Source organism: Eupeodes corollae, chromosome 2, assembly GCF_945859685.1.
Source record: "Eupeodes corollae chromosome 2, idEupCoro1.1, whole genome shotgun sequence".
Taxonomy (NCBI): Eukaryota; Metazoa; Arthropoda; class Insecta; order Diptera; family Syrphidae; genus Eupeodes; species Eupeodes corollae.
In genome coordinates, this window is record NC_079148.1 from 90668278 (window position 1) to 90692085 (window position 23808).

At 29.7% G+C, this 23808-nt stretch overlaps 2 protein-coding genes across 2 annotated transcripts in view; one reads left to right on the forward strand and one right to left on the reverse strand.

Annotated features, from left to right (window-relative positions):
• Nucleotides 1-1756: 1756 nt before the first annotated feature.
• On the reverse strand, nucleotides 1757-4174 carry LOC129946028 (uncharacterized). Its single transcript, XM_056056040.1, has 2 exons — nucleotides 3973-4174; nucleotides 1757-2632 (listed from the first exon to the last, which is right to left on the reverse strand). The coding sequence occupies exons 1-2, from the start codon at nucleotides 4003-4005 to the stop codon at nucleotides 1901-1903; spliced, it is 765 nt and encodes a 254-aa protein (XP_055912015.1). The 5' UTR covers nucleotides 4006-4174; the 3' UTR covers nucleotides 1757-1900.
• Nucleotides 4175-4731: 557 nt separating this feature from the next.
• The window catches only part of LOC129946026 (uncharacterized), a 109265-nt gene continuing 90188 nt past the window's right edge, over nucleotides 4732-23808 (forward strand). The window contains exon 1 of the mRNA XM_056056038.1: nucleotides 4732-4830. The gene's annotated coding sequence lies outside the window, so the exon portion shown is untranslated. The remainder of the gene's footprint in view (nucleotides 4831-23808) is intronic.

Genomic DNA, 23808 nt, shown 5'->3' on the forward strand with positions numbered 1-23808 from the left:
TTGAAAATAAATTTTTACGAACTTTCAGTAATGTTTATTTTTTGTTTAGAAACTGTCAATTTAATTTTCCTCAAAATTGTAAAGAATCTTCACAACAATATTTCTTATAAGATAAAATAATGATAAAAAATAAAAGATAATTAAGTCGAAAATCTATTTTTACCAACTATTAATTTTTTTTAGATTTTTGTTAAAAACCTATCAATTCAATTTTTGTCAACATTTTACTTAATATTTAAAATAATATTTTTTAAAGATAAAATTAGTTTAAAAACAATATCTTAAAGTTTTAAAAAGATATTTAAGTCGAAAATCAATGTTTACCAACTTTTGTTAATTTTGTATGTTTTTAATTTTTTATAAAAAATCGTCAATTCGATTTTTCTCAAAACTTTACTGAATTTTAAAAACAATATTTAAAAAAAAAAATTAGTTTAAGGCCAATGTCTGAAAGTTTTGAAAAGTTATTTGAGTCGAAAATAAATTTTTACTAACTTTTATTAATTTTCTGTTTTAGGTTTTTATTTTTTTTTGTAAAAAAAACTGACTGACTGATTTTACTCAAAATTTTAACAAATAATAAAATTATTTTGGACACAAACAATTTTTTATTTATAAAATATTCGAGGGGACAGTTACTTTTTTTTATTTATAAAACAAACTGTTGTATTTTTTTCATCAGCACTTGAAGTTTAAAATTAAATTTTTTACTAAACTGAAATATAGAACTTTTTGTTATAGAACTTTTTGTTTTCTTCATTTAATTATTATTATTTTTAATTTTTTTTTTAAATTAATCCTTTTAATGAGTCACAAATTTCTGAATTCCTGGACTAAGTTATCCGACTTTCTGTTCGGTTATCTAGGAGTTATTATTATTTTTATTATTGTCAATAACTCTTTAATAGAAAAAAAAACACATCGCAGCGTTAAAAATGGCAATTGCTAGAAGTTGAGTGTAAAACATGAAGTTAATTATTATCTTACAATAAACCGGAAGAAACTGCAACTTTTCGTATTTCCTCTAATCCATTAATTATCTCCCTTCTCTTATCTACATGTTTTCAAATGTCTAAGCATCATACACACTTTGCTAATAAGCAATATTCTTAAATGTTCTATGATGAGATGACAATATTCCTTGACAGCCGGTTGTTTTAATGACCCACTACCCCTAACTAGTTTTACTTGTTTTTTAAACTTACCATATACCTACTATTAGATATTTTTTTGTTTTAACTATATACACATCCATAAGATTTAGAGACTTATAATGTATGTACATATGTAGATGTAGGCATTAAAAATAGGACTGATGGAATAATAGAATAATTTTATTAACATTTGCATATTTTTTAAAAGAATTAAATAAATAAAACAAAAGAGGCTGTTTGAACTAATAATTCCCTTTGGCAGATTGGCTATTTTATGATCCCTAAAGCTCAAAAGAGTATCTTCTTCGTTGTTGATAATTTTTAACTATGAAACAATTCATATAATAAATTTAAAAAAGAACAATTTAGACACCCAAAGCGTAAAGAACTGCTGTTCCAATTTATTGACAAACAAGATCCTAAAATTCTTAAAAAATATGTCTGTTTATTGGGCTGCAGCGTACAACAGGTTTAATATGTGCCCATAAAAATTATAAAGAGCTTATTGGCTTAAGTGTTATTTTTTAATACCTACATACTTTCGTTAAGTATTTTCCATATACGACCATACTCGTCCATGCAGAAAATAAAAAGCTAAGAAATTTTATTGGTTCGGAATAATCTAATATATAATTTATTATTAAATAAAAATGTATTCTTAACTTATTTATGGCGATAATATATTCATATAGTAGGTAATGTATGTATACATATGTACATTAAAGCATTGTTTAATAAAAATGTATTTAATGATTATTTTCCGCCCGCAATCTTTCTAATTCTTCTCTCTCCTTAATTTTGCGTCCCAATGGAGTAGAATAATCAAAGCTGTAAAAGAATCCACGAGGTTCACCCTTTTCTTCATCTGAAGGAATGTACTTAGGTTCGATGTGTTCATAAGCAGTATCCGAAGCAGAAGGAACATATTGACCTTCTCTCTGATAATCACTACTGAAAGGATCGGGATTTTGACCATTAGCTGCTGCCAATTCACTCCACAACCGGAAATGTTCCTCCTTGGCAGCCTTTACAGCTGGTGTTTCAGTAGCTGGAGCCTTCTCCCTTTCTGGTCGATTGTCTTCATGATGGAAACCAGTATGGTCGGCATAGTAATTTGCAATAAAGTCACGACCTCTTGGGTTTACATATTTGTATGTGCCTTTAACGACACCATCTTCAGTTTTCTCTTCAGCTTTGCCTTGATTCCAGTCTTTGTAGCCATAGACGTATTGACCTAAACCATCTTGACCATGGTATTGATGGGCAGTGTAATGTTCTTCCACGTACTCGGAAGGATTGTCTATTTTGCGTCCTTGATAGATAAATTCTCCTTTTTCATTTTGAACAACTGGTAAGGGATTTTCACCGGTTTTTGGTGCGTAGTCAATATTAAGGTTTGATGATTTCAAAAATTGTTGGGCTTCCTCAGGACTGATGTTGATTTTAAAGATGTTCTCACAATATATGGTTGGAACAACCTGAAACAAGCATTATGAATATAACAATTTCAACAACAAAAGATTAAATTGAAAAAAGTTTAAATCTATAAGAAACTATAAAGTCTATAAATACTTTTCGAAAAGGAAAACTCCTAAAGTTTTTGGCTACAAAATCTATTAAATATAGGGTTTAATTTTAAAAAGTCTATTTTTTGACATTTGACAAGCAAACAAAATACTTTACACATTTCAGCAATATATTCAAATATGTAGCTAAAATTCACTGCAAATTGTACATTATGAAGTCAAAGTTCGCAGTTTTGCAAGAAAAGTTTATTGACCGTGATCAATATATCACTTTGGCTAAAGATATAATATATAACCCTTTGAAGACCTGCAAGATGGAATTCATGAAGTTTTCGCTGATAAATAAGCGAAAGTGTGAGAATTGATCATTCGAATAAAAAGGACTGTGGAAGCCATTTGGCTAATATTGTTTTCCGTTTTTAATAACATACCCCCTTTTTCAAAATGAAATAAATGTGCATAGATTTTTTTTTTAAATATTGTTTTTTTTATATGAAAATTTTTTATTAAAAAATGTCTACCAATTAAAACTATAATCTTTTCTAGCAGACTTTTTCATTGACAAATTACAATTTCCTTCCCAAAAGTGTGAGCAATATTTTCAACTATCAAAAATTAACACAATTGAAGTCATTGGTTGGTACAATATTATAGCAGTTTAGTAGATTTAGTGTTATAATTTAGCAGTTTGAGCCTGAATTTAGCAATGTACTATATTTTAATCATTTTATTAAAGTACAAGTCTCAAAAGCGCTACATTTTTCTTGAGAACTTTGTTTGGTTATATTGATTTTTTAATATTTGTAAATATCTGAAAGGTTCTTTATGATTCTTTTCTTTAAGATTTTTAAAGTATATCGAGAAAACGTATTGAAAATGTATTGTTTCCAACAAAATTAGTAAAGAAAAGCACACGACTAAGGCCTAGTTTTAAACATCTTCTAACACTCAACTTAGAAACACATTTAAAATAAAAAAGTCGCATTATTTAGTACAAAGTTATTCACTATTATTAGAAAATTATATTTTTTTCTTAGTTAATTTTGTGTGTATTTCATTGTATCTACTTTGTAAAGGTTTTCAAAATTAGCTAATTTCATCAGCCTGCATTAAACAAGGGATTTAAAGGTTGTTACAATCAATTTGATTCAAACTCTTTGTTCATCAAAAGTCACTATCTGAATTAAAAATTAATTATATCTTGTCAAATAAACAATTAGATAAAATTCACTTCGTTGCTATATCAAAACAAAAATCACAATTTTCTATAATTTACAAAATTTGTAATTTACCAGAAGTAACACGGCAATCACAATAGACTGCATCTTCAATTAATTTAAGTTTATATTTTTAATTTACACCTTCAGTTATAAACTTAGCAGAAAGTATTCACAACAATTAAATTTGTTATTTTTAATTTTTTAATAAGATGGAACGATAGCGTCTTTAGAGACACAGCACGACTTTACTTTCAGCGCGGTATTGATGTTCCGGTTGGAGAGAACATCTTTTATATAGAATATTAGAATCTTTGAGATATATTCTTGTTTTGTAGATAGTTTAAGGTTTAAGATCTTCTCTAACTTAAAATCGTGTTTATTAGTCACCGTAATTCTTCTTCTTGACCGATGTCGATGTTGATGTTGATTTTTTTTATTTGCGTTCTCCCTTCGCTTCGTTTGGACTGTGCAAATTTAGGAATTGATTAGCCGTTGATAAATATATTAGATAATAGTTATTTCCAATGTTTAGATTCATCGATCAAATTTATATACATACATAAATATATGTAAGTATGTATGAAAAATAATATATTTTTCTTATTTGAGCTTTAACTTGGAAATATACGCAGCATAGTTTTGAGTTAAGGTACGTCATTAATTATATAGCAATAATACAATAGACTACTCGAACACAGGTTTCAAAATATAATTTTAATTAAATATGTTTTGAGGCTAATAGTGAGATTTTGATGTATTCATCAGTATAATCCCTGGTGTCAGATTTAATCACATTTCAAATTGAGGTGTCAGTTTCTATCGACGGTTGAGGTGTCAGTTTCTATTGACGGTTGAGAATATGGGCTCGGCCACAGCATCCTGAATTAATAGAAAAGTGCATAAGTGTCCACATATATGTATACGTTATTGGTAAGTCTATTTTTATACTAATACTGTACTTTAGTAGACCTAACCATTAAATCTATACATTAATTCGTTTATTTTGTGTATAATATTCATACTCGTATCTATTAATTTTGTTCAAAGATTTGAAAATCCATTTTTTCTTTAAAGTTTATTTTTGAAACTATATTATAAGACATCCTTCCCACCGAAATACATGGTTCTTTTCATATAATTCTTACGACTCTGACAAATATTTTCCCCTCGAAATACAATAGTTTAATAGAAAAGTCTAATGTGTTATATATATTCGAAAGGAAATAAGTTCTTTTACGCTGAATAATTGAACAATTGAACAAGTTTGTGAAATATTGAAAACCAATATTGTTTTTTTTTTTTGAGGCACTACATTTTGGTTAAAATGAAGCACCCACATTGCACCCATTGTACACTAAATTGTGCAAAACGTTCTTGAGACTAGTTTTATGTAAGTGTACAATGCTTTTTTCAATTAGCCTTTAGTTTAACGAACGTATCAGTTTTGCTTCTTTTGGGACATTTATAATCTTGAAATATGTGTTTAAATCTTAATTCTAGAGTATTCAAAGCAAATTTACTTCAAAAAGTAGATTTCTTTATTTTTTTTAGATCTTAAAAGTTGTTGTATTTAATAACAAATTAATTGTGAAAGAAAAACAAACTTTTTAAAAAAGCCTAACACTATTTATGTATGTGCGTCAAGAAAAAATATGTAATTAAAGACGACTTTCAGGAATTTAAAGGCAACTTAATATTAAAAAAGAAGCTGGGATGCGACCCACACTGATAACTTCCACCCCGTCTGTCGATTTGTCTTGCTTAAAAGTTTGTAGGTTTTCGTGTTGGGTTAAAAAAGTTGTTAAGAATTTTTAAATCACCAACAGTATTTTTCATATAAAGAAATAGTTTAGTTTGAAAATCTATTTCCTGTAGATTTTTTTTATGAAAAAAACGGACTGTTGGATTTTTATAAAAAAAAAACTACTGAATATCGAAAACACCATTTTCTGTGAAATAAAAAAGTTTGAAGAAAATAAATTTTTACCAATCGTAATTTTTTTTTGCTATGTTTTTATTTTATGTTAACAAAATTGTCTGTTCGATTTTTCACAAAATTTTAATAAATGTGGACAACAATATTGTTTAAGAGATAAAAGTAGTTTAAAGTAAATATCTTAAAGTTTTAAAAAGATATTTGGATCGAAAATCAATTTTTATTTTTTTTTTTGTTTAGGTTTTTAGTTTTTGTAAAAAACAGTCAGTTCGATTTTTTGTAAAATTTCGAGGCGGTAAATTTTTGTCTAATTTGTTTTATTTAAAAAAAAAACCGTTAGTTGCATTTGTTTCAAAATATATACTTGTTTGGTATCACTTTACAATAAATTATATAAAATTTAATTCAAGTCTCTAGCGTTTTTGGTTCTTGAGATATTTAGAGTTAACCAACATACATTTTTTTAAATTGCTATGGTAAAAAAACCACCCAAGCAATTTTCTTGAGAGCCCTTTCTGCATTTTTCTGCCAATATTTATAAAATTTATTTCACGTCGATATCTCCCCGGGTTCTTGAGCTATGGACGACGTCAAAAACGCACACACGCACTGACATCTTTACATAAAAATCTCTTATTTCGACTCTAGGTACCTTAAAGTGTCGAGAAATGTCAAAATTTTCAACTTGACAAATTGAACCCATTACAATAACTCCCTATGGGAAGTTAATAAGGGATTTCTTATTAAAGTTTTCTTTTTATTCTCTCAAAAAACATCTTACAAAAATAAGAAACTAAAGTTTTTCTAAATTCTAAATTGTGTGAAAAGAAAAATTTAAGTTGTTTTTGACAGCAAACCGCTTTTTGGTGAAAATCTGTAAATAACTGACAAATCTTTAGATGAAATCTTTACTTATACAATTTAATTGTATAAGTTTTATGGCTCATATGACCCCCCCTGAATCGTACATTGGTCAAAAAATGATGAGTTTGTGCTACGCAATTTCAATAGGTCTGGATTTCCGATTCATATATGAAAGTACTTCTTTTAGTAACAAAGCTTAAAGAATAATAAGAAATAAATAATAACAAATAAAACGGAGTATATCCATTAACACAATAAGTTTTGAATTCAAGGGAATTTCTACAATAAATACAAACAAAATTTCACAGTGGAAACATTGCCTGCATCCACCATTGATTCGCTCAGCTAAAGCAACTTGAATTGGGCAACTTTTCTCACAAGGAACATTTTTATCTCGGCAGCTAAGTTAACAAAAACAACATATCTGCATCTGGGGCTCGTAAGACCCACATGTTATTGTAAAAAGGCAAAATATCCACAGATAGTGTAAATTTGGAATTGGTTCCATCATTTAAACATTTTTGTACGAAAATGAGACTGGAACCAACCCCAGCAGTCAACTGTTGGCATTATCAGAGTGAAGTTTACTAATTTGTTGTTTTCTAAAATTGAAGTTACAGGATGTCGCACCACCCATAAGCCACACAGTCCATGATAAAATCGCTCTTTTACCCACCAAAAATTCCCAAATCGTGTTTTAAACCGTCTAGGTCAGCAATACTGAACCTGCAGCCCGCGAGCTTATAAAAGTTGCCCCGCAGCGTGGTTTAATAAATTCTTAAAATATTAAGTAACTGCAGAAAAACGTGAGAAAAAAATATTCTATGAGTTTTTAAAATGGAAGCAACAATAGAACGTACAGCAGTGGACATCGTGTGTTTTCAAAAAATTAATTTAGATATCACTCCTTTCAACGCCTGGAAATGTTTGCACAGACAAATGAAAACAAGACGTCGCTGAGTGTTCGTTACATTTCTTACCTTCTTAAAAAACTACAGCTGTCTGATTCAACATGTGTGAGAAGTATTGAAGATATTTCCAAATACGTACATTCGTGACAATTTGTTTTTGTTTTTTAGCTTGGCTTTCGATTCCAGCACTGACATTTCAGCAACATCTCAATGCACGGTGTTTTTAGATACTGCATAGAACAGAATTTAATCTTGGAAGAATTTTCAAATTCCTTCCGATATTCGAGCGATAGAATTAAACCACAGAAAATTTAAAAGCTCTTTGGAAGAATTGGGAAGTGAGTATGGTGACGTTCTTTTGCATAACTCTGTGCGATGCATGCCTTATTAGGGGAAGGGTTTTGGAAAGCTTTTTTCCTGCGCCACGAAATAATCCTCTTCTTTCAATAAAATAAAAAAGTTTACCTAAAATTGAAAGATAATCAATGGTGGTGCCTTTTAGCATTTTCAAGCGATATCACAGGAAAACTAAACAGCCTAAATCAAAATTTACAAGGACAAAATAACCTAATTTCACAGATGGCAAGTAAGAAAATGCTTCACGCGTGTAGAAAACTAATGGCATCTGGAATCAACAACTATCTCACGGGTGGCTTCTGTTACAAATCAAGATCAGGCAAAGTTCATCGATTTTAAAAACGATTCAAATCTTGACGCTCAATTTAAGGAAAAAAAAGTAAAAGTGGAATACTTAGAATTTTGAAGCATCTTCCCCGACAAATTTGTCAGGGTTGAGTTCAAAAATGCAACTAGTTGCACAAGTCATGCCGACAAAATTCATGCAATGTATTTATGAACAGAAAAACTTCTGCAAGAATGCGGCAGATATACAATATCAAAAACCAGTTCATAACTTTTATCAAAGTAGGACAGAAACTATTAAGTTTTTTTTAAGTAACACGGGTTTTGGTTGTTTATTGTCTTAACCACATTCTTTCAAAATTTCCAATAAAAATGTTTTATTATTGAATGGAACAAAATCATTCATTTCTATGAAGTGAAAATAATATATTTCAACTTATTGATAACAAATCATTTTATTTTTTGCAAAGAATTTAATTAATATTCATTTATTTTACCTACATAATTATGTATCTTCTTCTGACATTTTCCTGCAGAGCGGCAGCAGAAATAAAATGACTTCAGGTTTGATCGCATTTCAGCTGTCAGACTGTTTTTTTTTTAACGGAGTTATCGACTGCAGTAATGCAGTGTATTTACATTTATGAACGCTAATCTTGCATTAATGCTGCATTTTTACATAAATGAACTTACCCAAGTTTACTGATTCTGCTGACATTATTTGGATCTACATTTGCTTGCGAACCTTCGTTTTCGAGAATGAAATATGCAAAAAATATTTAGCGAAACAAACTAACGGACTCCCACCAATATAATGATGTCATTAGGCTGGCATGCAGCAACAAGCTAGATCTAAATATAATGTTTTGAAAATGTGTTCTCAATTTAAAAAATTACATTTCAATAAACAAATAATAACATAATGTACATAACATATGTATGTATGGTTTTTAAAATGAGTATTATTATTTACGTTAAATAAATGTCTTGTGGCCCGGGGTAGCGTTACAAAATTATCAATGTGCCAATTTGCTGAAGGGCTGATTATTTCCAAAAATCTGAAAACGATTCACATTTACAACTCAAACTAATCAACAAAATCCTGGACAATTGAAGAGAGAATATTCCATGTTTTATAGGAACGTTTCCTTTTACTTTTGAACAAATAGTTGCTAATTTTAGAATAATGTATACTACTTATCATTCTTAAGCGCAGTTTAAAAGTAAAGCAAGTATGAAAAATTAATGACACCTAGCACCTTGTTTTCTTAACCATTTAGGTAAACATTAAAAAATATTGATCAGTTAAACCTTAGCAACAACATTTAAATAAACAAAAACAATCAGACATCCGTTGGTAAATTTTTTGATCATATTCATTGGATTTCACAGAATCAGAGTAATTTAAATATCTATAAATGTTATTGATTGATATAATCAAACAACAGGATAGTGATGAAATTTATTTTGTTATAGATTCTTCTAGATCCTTTCGATTTGATTTTAAAAATGACTCATACCCATATTAATGAAGAAAATAAACAAATAAACTACAAGAATACTAATTTCTTGTGGTGTTGTTTACAAATAATAACAAAATAATAATCAACGATAATTATTTATTTATGTATAAACAATCTATTTATATTTCATTCATAGTTTTTCGAGGAAACCTAAAACATTTGTGTTAAATTAAGATCAAAATATACAAAATTTTGTATAAAAAACCAGTTACCAACAAATCAAAATACATAATTAACGAGGGAACTATATGCACACAAGTTGGCTATTAAAATGTCTAATACAAAACATAATCTCAGACCGACGCGTCTGACGTCTAATTTGATATACCTACTCGTTATTTATGGCAGAATAATACAGCGAGTTTAAGACTAGTTTTAATAATGGGTGTTTCATTAGACGTGTGGTTTTCAACTAGGCAATACTTTTTTTCGGAGTTGGTTTTTTTGACAGCTTTCACTTGATTTATGCTTAGTTTGATTTTTAATTTTAAATTCAATAGACTTACTTGTAACAATTCTTGTAAATTGTGTAAATTTATTACCAAAATAATGGTTTGGTTCGCGCCATATAGCTAACGAAACAATCAATTTGTTTAAGGCTTTTTTGTGAGGTTATGTTAAGCCGCTTGTCTACGCAGATAAGCTCGATTCGATTGACGCTTTAAAAAAGAATATTCGGCGAGTTAACACTGACATACTGCCCCAATTGGGTGGAATTTATTCGAGCCAGCAGCAGTGGTCTTTTGCCCGAAATTATTTTTGAATCGCAATGGCAAACTCTCATTTTTATATTAAAGCTACATTCTTAGAAGAAACATTAAGTTACATATATGAATTTTACTTTATTCTTAAAAAAAACACCCTTTTACATAAGAGATATGAACCGTTAGATATTTTTGTATAAAATGTAGTTTTCTATAAATTTCAGTTTATTTTGTATTTATCAAATAGGAAATTTGTCAAATAGTTTCAAGAAATGATAGGATACATTTTTTAAACAAATGTAGATACACATTTACGTAATGAAGTTTTCTACAATGAAACACAAGAATAAGCTAACGAAATAATTTGAAGAATATTATTAATATTATTCGTCCATGCTGAAGCTTAAATACGTATTATTTATTTAAAACTTCTTTTTCTATGCACTCAGAGTCTACCTTATTACACATTTGTTTTTAAAAAACATTGTGTTGGTTTTTTGTTGAATGAATGAATCACTAGCAAAATAACATCTAACTACATTAGGACCTTCCAGAATGATTCTTTTGCAATAAAGTTTGCAAATTTATTAAAAACCAAAACACACAAATATTAAAATAAAATTTAGTTGAACAAAACAAGTCAAATAATTCAGGTTATATATTTATTGCTATATACCATAAATACGTAAAAAAAACAAAACTGAATAAATTACAAAAGAAATCAAAATAATATTAAAGCAAAAATGATAAAATTCATCCGGGACGTAATTTATTTATCATTTATCAAAAAACAGGTGAACAACATTATATTGCACGTTTTTAAATTAAACCTTTGGCCAGTAGCAGAACTATAAAAAAGGTATTCAGAAATCTTTTTTAATTCATATTAAGGAGACAAGTATAGCAGAATGGTTTTTATAGGAGATTCTGCCAACTTTTCCTTATTAGAAGTTAATAAAGAAGCTGCAGTTTTGTGTTCTGGAACAATTTTTCTAGAGAATCAAGTTGAACAGAAAATAAAAAAGAGGCTGGGATGCGACCCACACTGATAACTTCCCATCCTGTCTGTCGACTTGTCTTGCTTAAAAGCTTGTAGGTTTTTGTGTTGGGTTAAAAAGTTGTCACTTGAATTATTCTTCAAACATTTAAAATTACCAAAAGTCTTTTTCATATGAAGAAATAGTATAGTTTGAAAATATAATTTTGATAAATAGGTTCTTAGTCGAAAACAAATGTTTACTAACTTTAGTAGTATTTCTTAAATGTTTATAAATTTAATAACTGCAATTAATTTGAGAGATATCAAGAACCGAACATCAAGTTTTACCAAATGTGCGTATTGTTTCTGGTAGATTTTATTTTTTATGAAAAAACGGACTGTTGGATTTTTTTTGTTAGGTTTTATTTTTTGTAAACTAACTAATTTGATTTTTTCAAAATTTTTCCGAACATTTACAAAAATATTTCTTATAATTTAAAATTAGTTGGAAGCCATAATCTCAAATTATTGAAAAGATATTTGAGTCGAAAATCAATTTTTACCAACTTTTGTTAATTCTTTTTTTAAGTTTTTAATTTTTTGTAAAAAAAACTGCCAATTCGATTTTTTTCAAAATTTTACTGAATGTTGACATAAATATTTTTTAAAAGATAAAAATAGTTTAAATAGAATTTCTCAATTTTTTCAAAAGATATTTGAGTCGAAAATCAATTTTTACCAACTTTTATTAATTTTGTTTTTATTTTTTGTAAAAAAATTGTCAATTTGATTTTTCTCAAAATTGTCTTGAATATTGAAAAAAATATTTCATATAAGATAAAATCAGTTGAAAGCCATAATCTTAAATTTTTGAAAAGATATTTACGTCGAAAAACAATTTTTTTTTTAGATTTTTATTTTTTGTAAAAAAAACTGACAATTCGATTTTTCTCAACATTTTTCAGAATGTTGAAAACAATATTTCTTATAAGATAAAATAAGTTTTAAGCCTTAATCTTAAGTTTTTGAAAAGATATTTGAGTCGAAATTCAGTTTTTACCAACTTTGAGTAATTTTTTAAAAGTTTTTTTTATAAAAAAAAAGTCAATTAGATTTTTTTCAAAATTGTATCAGATGTCAATAACATTATTCTTCGTTGCACAAAAATGTTTTGGAGATGAAATCATATTTTAGTCGTAAAATTTTGTTTACAGTTTTTTTGATTTATAAAAAATACCTTTAATTGGATTTTTTTCCAAAAATATACTTGTTTGGTATCACGTAACAATATATAATACAAATTTAATTCAAGTCTCTTGCGTCATTGATTCATGAAAAATTTAGGGTTAACCAAATTTTTCACCTTTTTTTAAACTGCTATGTTAAAAAAAACACACACGTAATTTTCTTGAAAGTTCGTTCTGCATATTGCGGCCTTATTATCTGCATAACAAAATTTATTTGAAGTCGATATCTCTTCTGAGCTATGGACTACGAAAAAAACGCCGCGAACTTACGGGCGTACGAACGTACGTACACACGCACGCACATACATCTTTCTAAACATCTTTTATTTCGACTCTAGGGACCTTGAAACTTCTTATGGGAAGTTAACAAGTTTAAGTTTGTGTTTGCTTATTTTGACAAAAAAAAGGTAAGCCAATTCTGGAGCCATCTGTTACTTGGCCAAAATAATATAAAGAAAACTTTAATTTTAAATATTGTTTTTTTTAGCACTTGTGTAAGGCAACAAATCTAAAGTTTAAGTATTTAATTTTATTAAATATAGTTACCGCTTTCAAGTACAGAAGGAGTAATGTCACTCATTGGTAGCATCGAACTAACACCAAACTGTGCTGCAAGCAAATTGGCTTTATTAATCGAGCTTACAAAAGAAGTGTCATTGAAAACGAGCGTAGGAGCTAAAGATGACGTAGTGTTGCACACATTTTTTACACAAGACCAGAAATGTTTACTACCTTTGGGACTTTTTAGTATTTTTTGCCGTAATTTCTGGTCATGCAAAAAATTTAATGCGTCTAATACTCGTATGTCCGTAACAAGACTTTCTAGCTTGATTGAACTTATTCTGGTTTTCCTCAGTAGGGTTGACTTTATAAATCCGGAAACTTACATCTTTGATCCTAATAACCTGTTTAGAGCTCGAATCAACTCCGAGTGGTCAGTGGTTTATCAACCTGAGTTTTGCTTAGTGCCAAAACAGTTGGCCTGTTCAAAACAGTATAAACGTACGCAGCATAAATTTAAAAGTATTTGAAGCCCAAAAAGTAGTCCAATTTCAATAAAAATCGCAGAACTACCGCGCTATTTCATTCTAGAACACCTAGGTTAAAGTTATTCCGTGCCCGTAATATAAAGGAATTCTTTTTAAGTTGTAAGCTGGCTCTAGGCGGAATCGGTCAACTTCAGACCAATTATTCTCAGTTATTACAGAGTTTCAAAAGCAACAACAAGAAACTGTATGCTTTCTTCGCTTATTTTCGCGCTGCTTGTATGATGTATGAAAGTAACGCCTCGTATATTTGGGATGGTAAATTAATTTCAGAAGACTTCGCGAAGCAAATGGTTGTCAAACAAGGTTGGGTATCTTATTCATCAATAATATCGTGGAAGCTATTGGAGCAGGAATAGAGCTTGGACGAATACGAGTGCCATGTCTGTTATTTGCCGACGACGTAGTTTTTCTGGCAGAGTCTCTCTCGGAATCAAAAGTGAAGCTACAAAGCTGAAAAAATTGCTATTGTTCGGGAGTACAAATATCTAGGTCGTTTGATCACCCCAAAACCTAAGCTTCACCAATACACCTAATTACATGCTGAATTTAGAATCGTCAGTACCACCATTGTTTTTGGACGTTCTTAAATTGCATTTTAATATAATAACATAATAATCAAAGTTTTGGAAGTGGAAGAAGGAAAACTTCCCAAACTGATCCTGAAAAGCATCATCATATCTTCAGAATTGAAAGGAGTCGGCACCTGGATTTGGGGAAAATATAAGAATTCATGTAGATATTAGCCCTGTGTGTTGAAGAGCTGCTCTCAGAGTTTACATATTAGATGGAGCAAGTCGCTCTATGTATAATGCTTGTTTGTTGGATGCGCAATCTCCTCAGAATAGGATGGTCTGAAGCCAGTTGAACTTAAATCTTCAAGAAAGTTCGTACTTCTTAAACCGATATACTCTTTTAACATGATAATATTAAAATGAGAGAATTCCGAGCAAGATATTTTGGAAAGACTTTTATGGATATAGACGAAGCGCGTTTTGAATAGCAAATTAGACTGGGAATTTTTGTATGGATTAGATATTTGCAATAACGGCGCTAAGAACAATTAAAGGCAACTTTTGATATAAAACCAGAAAAAAAATATGTTATAAAATTGTAAATAATGTTAAGGAAAGTTAAAAATAAATGTCAATCTGTCAAATCTTAAGTTAAACAAATTTTAATCGGCTGTTTTGGAAAAAAAATAGCCCAATTTCCGATAAGTAGTCCAATCTGCAAAGGTCCAGGTCCTTATTGAGATTCAGTTCCAGTTACTGACAATTTATTATTATAATGGCGATCTTTGTTCACAATTTTGACAGCAGAATAAATCACAGCTGCTTCAGAGCATATTGGTTTCTTAGAAAAATACCAGATGGAGTGTTTTTCCAAAACGGTTTTTCACACCGGCGTTGAGTTGACTTAAGCCACATGAAGACATACCATCTGTTAGTAAAAGCTCATTTGAAGATGCCGCGTTTATTGGAACGTAGAAGTTATAGTCTTTAATTTGAATCTAATTGAAATTGGGTAAATTTAAATCACCAACAACCAGTACTTGGTTTTCAGGTTCCAAAAGAATATAAATACTTTCAATACAGTTGTTTAGTTTTTCATAAACCTCGTTCTTAGAGGTATATATGCTGATACAATAAATAAATGTCCTGTTACCATTTTAACTTTCAAGCATAGTATTTCGATGTCTGTTGATGGAAAGTCGTCAATCAGGTAACCAGTGAAAGTATTGTTGATAGCGACAAGAATTTAACCACCAATGGCGTTTGAATCGTCTGAGTTATTACGATCAAGTCTAAAGACTTGATAAGAGGAGTCAAAAAGCTCCAAGTCCAAGACAGAGTTATTGAGCCATGTTTTCGTCAATATTATGATATCGTGAGGAAGATTGTTAATGTTTTTGTAAACAACGTTAGTCTTTGTCCGAAGTCCATTTACGCTTTGGTAGTAGATTAATACCTTTTTATGCTGCTTTGACGGTGTTTCAGCGTTGTCCGATACTGACGAAAAGGGTTGTTCGACTTATTCATAAATTCATGAACTATTACTCCTTTAGGCTAAAACGATGGTGAATTTAAAACATGAAGAATTGAGTCAGGTGCACGTATTTTAAAGGACGAATACTTAGTATGGTTACGATGTAAAATTTTCTCAACATTTAACATAAATGAGGAACCCAGGGGTGGAATCGGGTAAGGTGATTTGTGATAGGTGATAGTCACAATCAACAAATTCGGTCTGTGTAAGGTGATAGTCACCGGTGACAATCACGATTTGGTGACTTTTTCTGGCTCTTTAGTTGTCACTTTCTTTGGAAATTGAATTTCAAGACAATATAAATGTGTTTCTGCCTTTGATTTTACCTTCTGAAAATGAAAACATTAATCATAATAGAAATGTCCGGCTATTGAGGATTAACCTCCGCAATAAAATAAACATTCTTGATCTTTCAATTCCAAAGTAAGTACGCATATGTGCCATATATTTGTTCACATATAAATACCTATTTTTTAAAACTTGTTTTTTTTTTTTAATTATAATTAATATTCTAAATTAAATAGATTCTTAAAAAACTTTCGATTGAATAAGGAAACATTTTTACATATCCTACCGCTTCTGGATTTGTCAGCTGGAATGCGGTCAATACACATTCCCCCTATTCTTCGATTAGCCGTGACTTTAAATTTTCTTGGAGGTGGTGGCTACCAAAGGCAAGTTGGTACTGACTGGTCAGCTCCAATGGGCCAAAGTTCTGTTTGTGAGGTTATTGCTTTGACCTTAAAACAAATGGAGAGGAAATTGTGCCCACTTACAGTCAAATTTAATCAATTGCCTTCAGAAGCAACAAAAATGTTCTTCTACGAAAAATATCAAATTCCTGGAGGTAGGATTTTGTTTCTTAGTAAAAATAAACTAATTTTATTACTTGTTTTTTATTTTATTATTTGTTTCTAGTTATCGGCTGCATTGATGGGAGTCATATTATGATTCTTCGACCTTCGGAAAATGAGCATATGTATTTCAATAGAAATTATATATATATATAATATATAGTATCCGGATAGCATCCGACCGGTTTTTGAATACAACCACTGAAATTGTAACAAACGTCAGTGAATTTCTTTGAAAGTGGTACCAAATTCTAAACAAAATTTGGTGATCACCTTACATAGACGCAAAATTTAGTTTGATCACTTTTTATGATCACAAAGGTGACAATCAAAAATCACCTTAGCCGATTCCACCCCAGCTTTTCGGACAAGTGATTTTGTATGTCAAGTGCATTTGTGGACGATGCAGGTTTAGAAAAAAACAATATTTTTTGCTCTTCAACAGCCTTTAGTCCGAATACAATTGGAGATGTTAGTGAAGTAGTTTCGTTGGTGATTTTTGGCAAAAAATATGTTCTTCGACAAAGCAGAAGTCAAAGAATCAATCAATTGGGTCGTTGAAGGAAATAGTGATTAAAAACATTAGGTTCTGATATCAGTTGTTATGATAAAGAATAAATAGATAACGAAGCAGGTAATTGTTGTAAGAATTAAAATTGGCAACTGGGCGGGGTAAAGCCTTTAAATACTGAAGTTGCAGCTTTTTTCGGTAAATGGAATATATCAGAATTTTCGTCGTCAATATCATAGTTTTTTCATTTGGTTAAGGTTATTGTTTTGCTTCCTAAATCAGAAGTTTTGTCTTTATTAATTTTGTTTTCAGTCTTTCCGGTGGTAACACTAAGAACATAAATTGTGTGCCTTTTGAATCAGAGCTTCATAGTTTTTTTAAGTAATGTTGCTGCGAATAACCTATACATATTTAAATCAAACTTAGACAAACCTTGGAACTCAATTCCAAGTTTTCATAAAAAAAGAAAAACAACTTTCTTTTAAAAATACTAAATGTTGTTTATTTTTATATATAATATAAAAACTGTATAATTTTGAATAAAATACATGCTTAGATTACAAATGGTTACAAATAGCAGTCATCTATTTGCCGTTTTCTTTCTCAATACATATATATATGTAGACATATATACTTCCTCTTCTTTTTTCTATTTCTTATAAATATTTTATTTTATATATATTACCAAATTTATTTTGTTTCTTTCTTTATATTTTTATCCTAGTCTATCATATCAAATACTTTTATTTTTCTTCTTTATATAAAAAACAGTTGCATAACGTGCAACTCTACGTAATTATTTTTTTCTATTGTTTTGTTTTGTTGTTGTTTTCAATTTAAGTGATATAATTATCATGTAAAATTGTACTTAACTATTTTTAATGATTTTATTTTTGTTTATAATTTTCAAAAAATTAATGTGCGATGTACTTGTACGTAATGCATGTTTTAAGTTATATTTTTTTTTGTTTTTTTTTTTTTAAGTTTTACTGACGAATTCGTCAAGTAAAGTTTATTTGTTTTTCTTTTTAAATAATTTATTTATTACTTCAAAATGTTCCATTGTAAAACCATCACAACAAGGTTGAGACAACTTTGGGAGTTTTAAGGTTATATATATCGTTTGATTATCAAAATACGTTAAAAGTTCAGACAGACAATAAACAAATACTAAAAACAAAATATTAACAAAAATGTGAATTACATAAATTATTATTTAAGAAGATTTAGGTAAATAGGTACATAAGAATCTATATATGTATAAGCAAGGACACATAGTAAGGATATTTAAAATATGCAAAAATATTAACACATTAGGTATAGGTTTTGATAGGAAGCAAACAAAATAGTTTTTGCACATAGAAAACGATATTATACATTTTTTTGTTGTAAATTGTAAATGTTGGTATACTTTATGTAAATTTAGAAAATTGTGCTGCTTGAAGTATCACTGCATCATTGCATCTGAGTTTCGAAGAGATGAAAGTTTTGGTTTCAATTTTTATTCTTTTTAACAAAATAATATTTATAAAGTCATGAATGTAAATTATACTAATAATACAACGAAGAAGTCTCTCAATGGTCAAACTTATAAGTAACATGTCTGTTTTTCTGTTCGAATACACCTAATACATAAGTTCTATGGTACAAACTGAAACTTTAACTGCTTTTTATGTTGAAACATCACTAACTTGTAACATTTGACAATCGGCCTCATAACAGGCCCCGTCAGAGACGATTTGTTTTTCATAGCAAATTTTTTTAACAAAAATATTTGGCATAGAGTTTGGAGATCTTGAAAATTAGTATCTCAATTTCCAAGTTGTTTGACGATATTTAAGTTACAACTGAATCTATGGTAAATTTGTTGGCTATTCGAGGGACAAATTTTCTCGGACGGAGCCTGTAAATAGGCTGGTTAAGTGCCTTATGTGAAGTAGATTAAATTTGATGATTATATTCCGCACTTAAGTAGATAAATTTTAGTTCAAAATTTAATCCAGTTCACACATTGACATTAATAACTTAACTAAGTTAACATTTATCATATTTTCATAATGAGGATGCCATTAACTTTTAAAAAGAATAAAACTTACGGGCACATTTGTTGTATTATTAATAAATATTGCATTCATGACCTTAAAAATTAAATTTATTTATAAGACGTAAGATAATTACTAATTTAAAATTTCTTCCTAAAGAGAGCTTCGATTTATCTAAAACATAGAAAATAATACTGAACAAAAAGTCTTCACATTACAAGTTAAAAATAGGTTACTTTTAAAATATTAAACTTGAGGAAATTAAGCATACAAACAAATGTTTCTCTATATGTATTAAAAATGTTTATATTAAATGATGATAAGTGATAATTAAACTAAAGTTAAACATTTGCAAAAAGTATATTTAAAAAAGTTAATTGTACGAATTTTAAAACGTTTTCACATGCTATTCAATACATTTTCATTTCTAATCCATTAAAGCGTAAAAGTGGAAAAGAAATACGTCTTCGACTCACGAATAAAATTTAAGGACATAGCTATTTAGTATTTTTTTTTTAATTCAGCAATTTTAATTTTCACTCAATATCAATCCATTTATTTTATTTTTGATTTTTTTAACAATAGCGTCACAAATTTTTCAAGGCAATGGAATGTGCTATGATTTTAGAACCATTTTCTGAATAAAGTTCGACACAACTAAATAATTCATAATATTTGATGATTATCCGAATTCTGTTTCACATAAGAAACATTTAGTTGCAGATCCGGTTGAGATGTTAGTTATTTGATTGAAGTTAATAATACTCGTATCTTCGGTAAGATTAAATATCTCGAACATTGCATTACCGATTAAATTAAAAACGCTTACAATTTCAATTATTGTTGATGAGCTAATCCAATATGTGAAACTATTCTTTAAAAAAGACACAAATTTAAAACTAAATTATTTAATACACGTGTGGTTCGTTGAAACAAATGATTTATTTCCAAAAAGGTTATGGTTTGAAATTCAAAATACCTGACTTTTTTTGTATGAACTTGGTCTGATATTGGAAGGCTTATATAATTTGTAGTTAAGCAATAAATACATTGGGTGGCGCAACAGTCCGTGGATTTAGGGCCTAGGGCCTAGTGACTTACAACTCTCAACCATTCACGTGTGTGGGTACTGTTGTCAGGGAGCCGAATCCGAACGGCTAATTTGAGAAAGCACTTTTCATGACAAGAATAACTCTTGGAGGATTTGCCAATTCCTCGCAAGGGGCACTACCCGTGAAAAAACCTTTGATGGCACAGGCAGTGATTGCACAAAAGACTTTTTGCATGACACGAGTACTTTGTTGTTAGAGCAGCTTTTTATACGAATCTAAGATACAGGAAAACTTGTTTCGCACTTTAAGGGACCGGTTATAGCTATCAGAAAAATCCATTAGTAAAATTTTTGTTTTTAATTTTTGAACATGTTACAGATTTATTTCTCGCAAAATATTGATGCTATAAGATGAATTCTATATTCGAGTATTTTTTTTTTTTTTCAAAAAGCAACAATGCATTTAAAGGTTTATTTAATTTATAAATCCCTTTTATTTTTTGTTGTTGATGAAGTTTCATTTTACTGAACAGTGAATTCCAAAAGCCAAAAAAATCCATTTCGTTTTAATGTTGATGTTTCATTTTTTTACTGTTTCAATCACATCATTAAAAAATTTACTGATTAAAGCAACAGTAAAAAAATTGTCTGAGGTGCGAAGCTTTAAAGTGACATTTAATTTAATGACGTATCTCAGATTCCTCCTGTATCAAATTTTACTGATGGCTATAACCGGCCCCTTAAGCTTAAAAAAAGTATTTTTTTTTTTCAAAAGTCATTGAATCCGGAATAACAATTTTAACTAAAAAGTATTGTACAAAAATGTGTTCCTAAGAAAGGCCCCTTTAAGTACGAGGTGTGTTCAAAAATTAACTGGAATTTAAAAATTTTGTGGGTCTGGAGAGTTCGAAGGTCAAAATTTGTTCGGTATTGTGTTGGGATACATGTCCCTAAAGTATGATGCAATTTTCAGCTATATTCACTGTTTACTTTGTCTGTGGTAGTTGCTAAGATTCGACGTGTTTTTATGAGCTCGGCGATTTCTGCTTGTATAAACAATATATGATGAAAAATATAATGGCATAAACATCGCTCAGGAGCTCTTGAATGACGTCAACGACGAACCAAGTTTGCTTGAAAGGGTTATAACTGGTGATGAAACATGGGTGTAGGGTTATATTATATTAAACCAAAGCACAATCGTCCATCTGGAAGCATCTAAAAAAGCACGTCAAGTTCGCTCAAATGTGAAGGTTTTCTTACTGTTTTCTTCGATTATAATGCCATAGTGCGTGAAGAGATCTTACCACAAGGTCGTACGGTTAATAAGGAGTATTTCCTTTAATTTATGCGACGTTTGCGTAAAGCAATCCGAAAAAAACGCTCACATTTATGGAAAAACAATTCATGGCTCGCCCCTCGTCGTTGCTTGTTCGTAATTTGTTGGCCAAAAATAATACCGTAGTCATGCCCCAACCTCCATATTCACTAGATATGGTTCCGTGTGACTTTTTCTTGTTTCCAAAGTTGAAGAGACCCATGAAATGATGGCGTTTTTCCTCGATCGAAGAAATAAAGGCCGAATCGCTGAGAATGCTCAAGGACATATCTAAAACTGAATATCAAGGGTGCTTCGAAGATTGGAAAAAACGCTGGCATAAATGTATTATATCTGGGGGGGGGGCTACTTTGAAGGGGACCACCACAAAAACGAAAATTCCGGGTACTATTTGAACACACCTCTTATGTTTTGTTTTATTTTTTAAAGACTTACTAGCGCTTTCAAAAGCTATTTTTTTTTACTTTTTAACATCAATGTTTTATAGGGAAGAACTACTTCAACTATTAGAGCAAGTACGCGCGACTCTATCGTGTATTTTATAATATAAAAAAAATGTAATATTTCAACTCTCGGCTAGCATGTCTCTTTTCTGTTGCTTAGTTCATCAATATAACGATAGAATTTGAGCTATTCTTTGACTTTAGTTAGTTAGAAGTTAGAAATACGAAATTTATGATAAAACTTGAGACTGATTCCTTTATTCGAAATACGCCTTTAATCACAGTTTTGGGCACTATGATAAGAATCAATGCAATGTTAACTCTATTAAACAAACCAAAAACTTCGGCAGTTCTAATGATACAGTTTTGAGTAAAAATATAGCAGTGAAAAAATATTAATATAACTCTTAAGTGATACTTTACACATCTAACGTACCGCCATCAATTATTACTTTCAAGGGCTTCAATTTTCAGTCTTTGTTGAACTAACTCTTTTAAACATTATTACGATGGCTCTCAAAAGCGATAGGAATTGTTATACACTCTGCTTTAACTGAATAAGCACAATTATTTTCGAAAATGCTTTCTACTTTTGTTTTAAAAATATTGAAGGTTTTTTGACATCTGTTGATGCTTACTACTCCCTTATTATGTTAAGGCGCCAGTTATAGCTATCATTGAAATCGATCCGGACAAATTTTTGAGTCGATAATTGACGGTGTTTCCTTTTGATTAAAAGTGAAAATTATATACCGATTGATCGGAAATCACACAAAGAATTTATTTGAACAAAAAAGGATATATAAGCATTTATTTTTCTCTAAACATGTGTTTTTCTATTTTCCGGACGGAAATTCATTTTCCTGAACAGCTGATACTTTTATATTCAAAAAGTGTTCTAATTACACTTAAGTCCAATGACAGACTTCTGTCAGTAAAAATTTTCGATGGATTTCAATCAGGAAATTATTTTCAAGGACAGAAATTTGCAATGATAACGATAAGCGACCTGCCAAAAATTCCAAAACAAATGTTTTTGAGTTTTGATCTAGATGCCTTAGCAGTGTTTCAAAAGCTAAAATCAACTTGATTAGACACCAAGATCGAACGGGAATGTGATAAGATTTGCTGAAGTCTTAATGGATTTAATTCTTACTTAAAAAATAATGACTCGTACAGTAAAATATAAAGGGAGGTAAAAGACCTGTAACAGCAGCAGTTTGAAGGCAAGCAATATTAATGTGTGCATCTGATGATTATGGTTCTGGGGCAAACATAGACTTACGTTTACGCCAGTTTTAAGAGTTATACAAATTCAAGACATCTTAAACGAATCAAACTAGACGAAGAACAGAAATTTATGCTGCTAGATTTTTTTAAGACCCAAATAATCTTGAAAAGAACGGTTTGACAAAAATAATGAGGTGTTAAAAGCCATGATCAATATGGAAAGCTGTCAGTTATTATGGCACAGTTAAGGTTGTGATCGTTACATCAAAAATTACTGCAGTTATGCATAAAAGAATCTTGGAAAGAAATTTTCCTAAATAATCTAACAATTTTTGACCCATAAATTTGGCCTACTAACATTATAACGCACCTATTTACTTAGTGCACATAATAAAACCCTGAACAGAGGAGTCAAATTTGGACTTCCTTCTTGAGGATATTCAGTACCCACAATTAATAATGGCGGTCGTCAGTTTGAAGACAAACAATCCTTAATTTCTGCAATTAAGTTAACGTTTAGCGAAATATCTTCGAACT

Excerpts from the sequence above, each read along its gene's own strand:
- LOC129946028 (XM_056056040.1), bottom strand. The coding sequence starts at position 4,005 with ATGCAGTCTATTGTGATTGCCGTGTTACTTCTG. Across the intron at positions 2,633-3,972 it reads TGATTGCCGTGTTACTTCTG|GTTGTTCCAACCATATATTG; the intron begins GTAAATTACAAA and ends TGCTTGTTTCAG.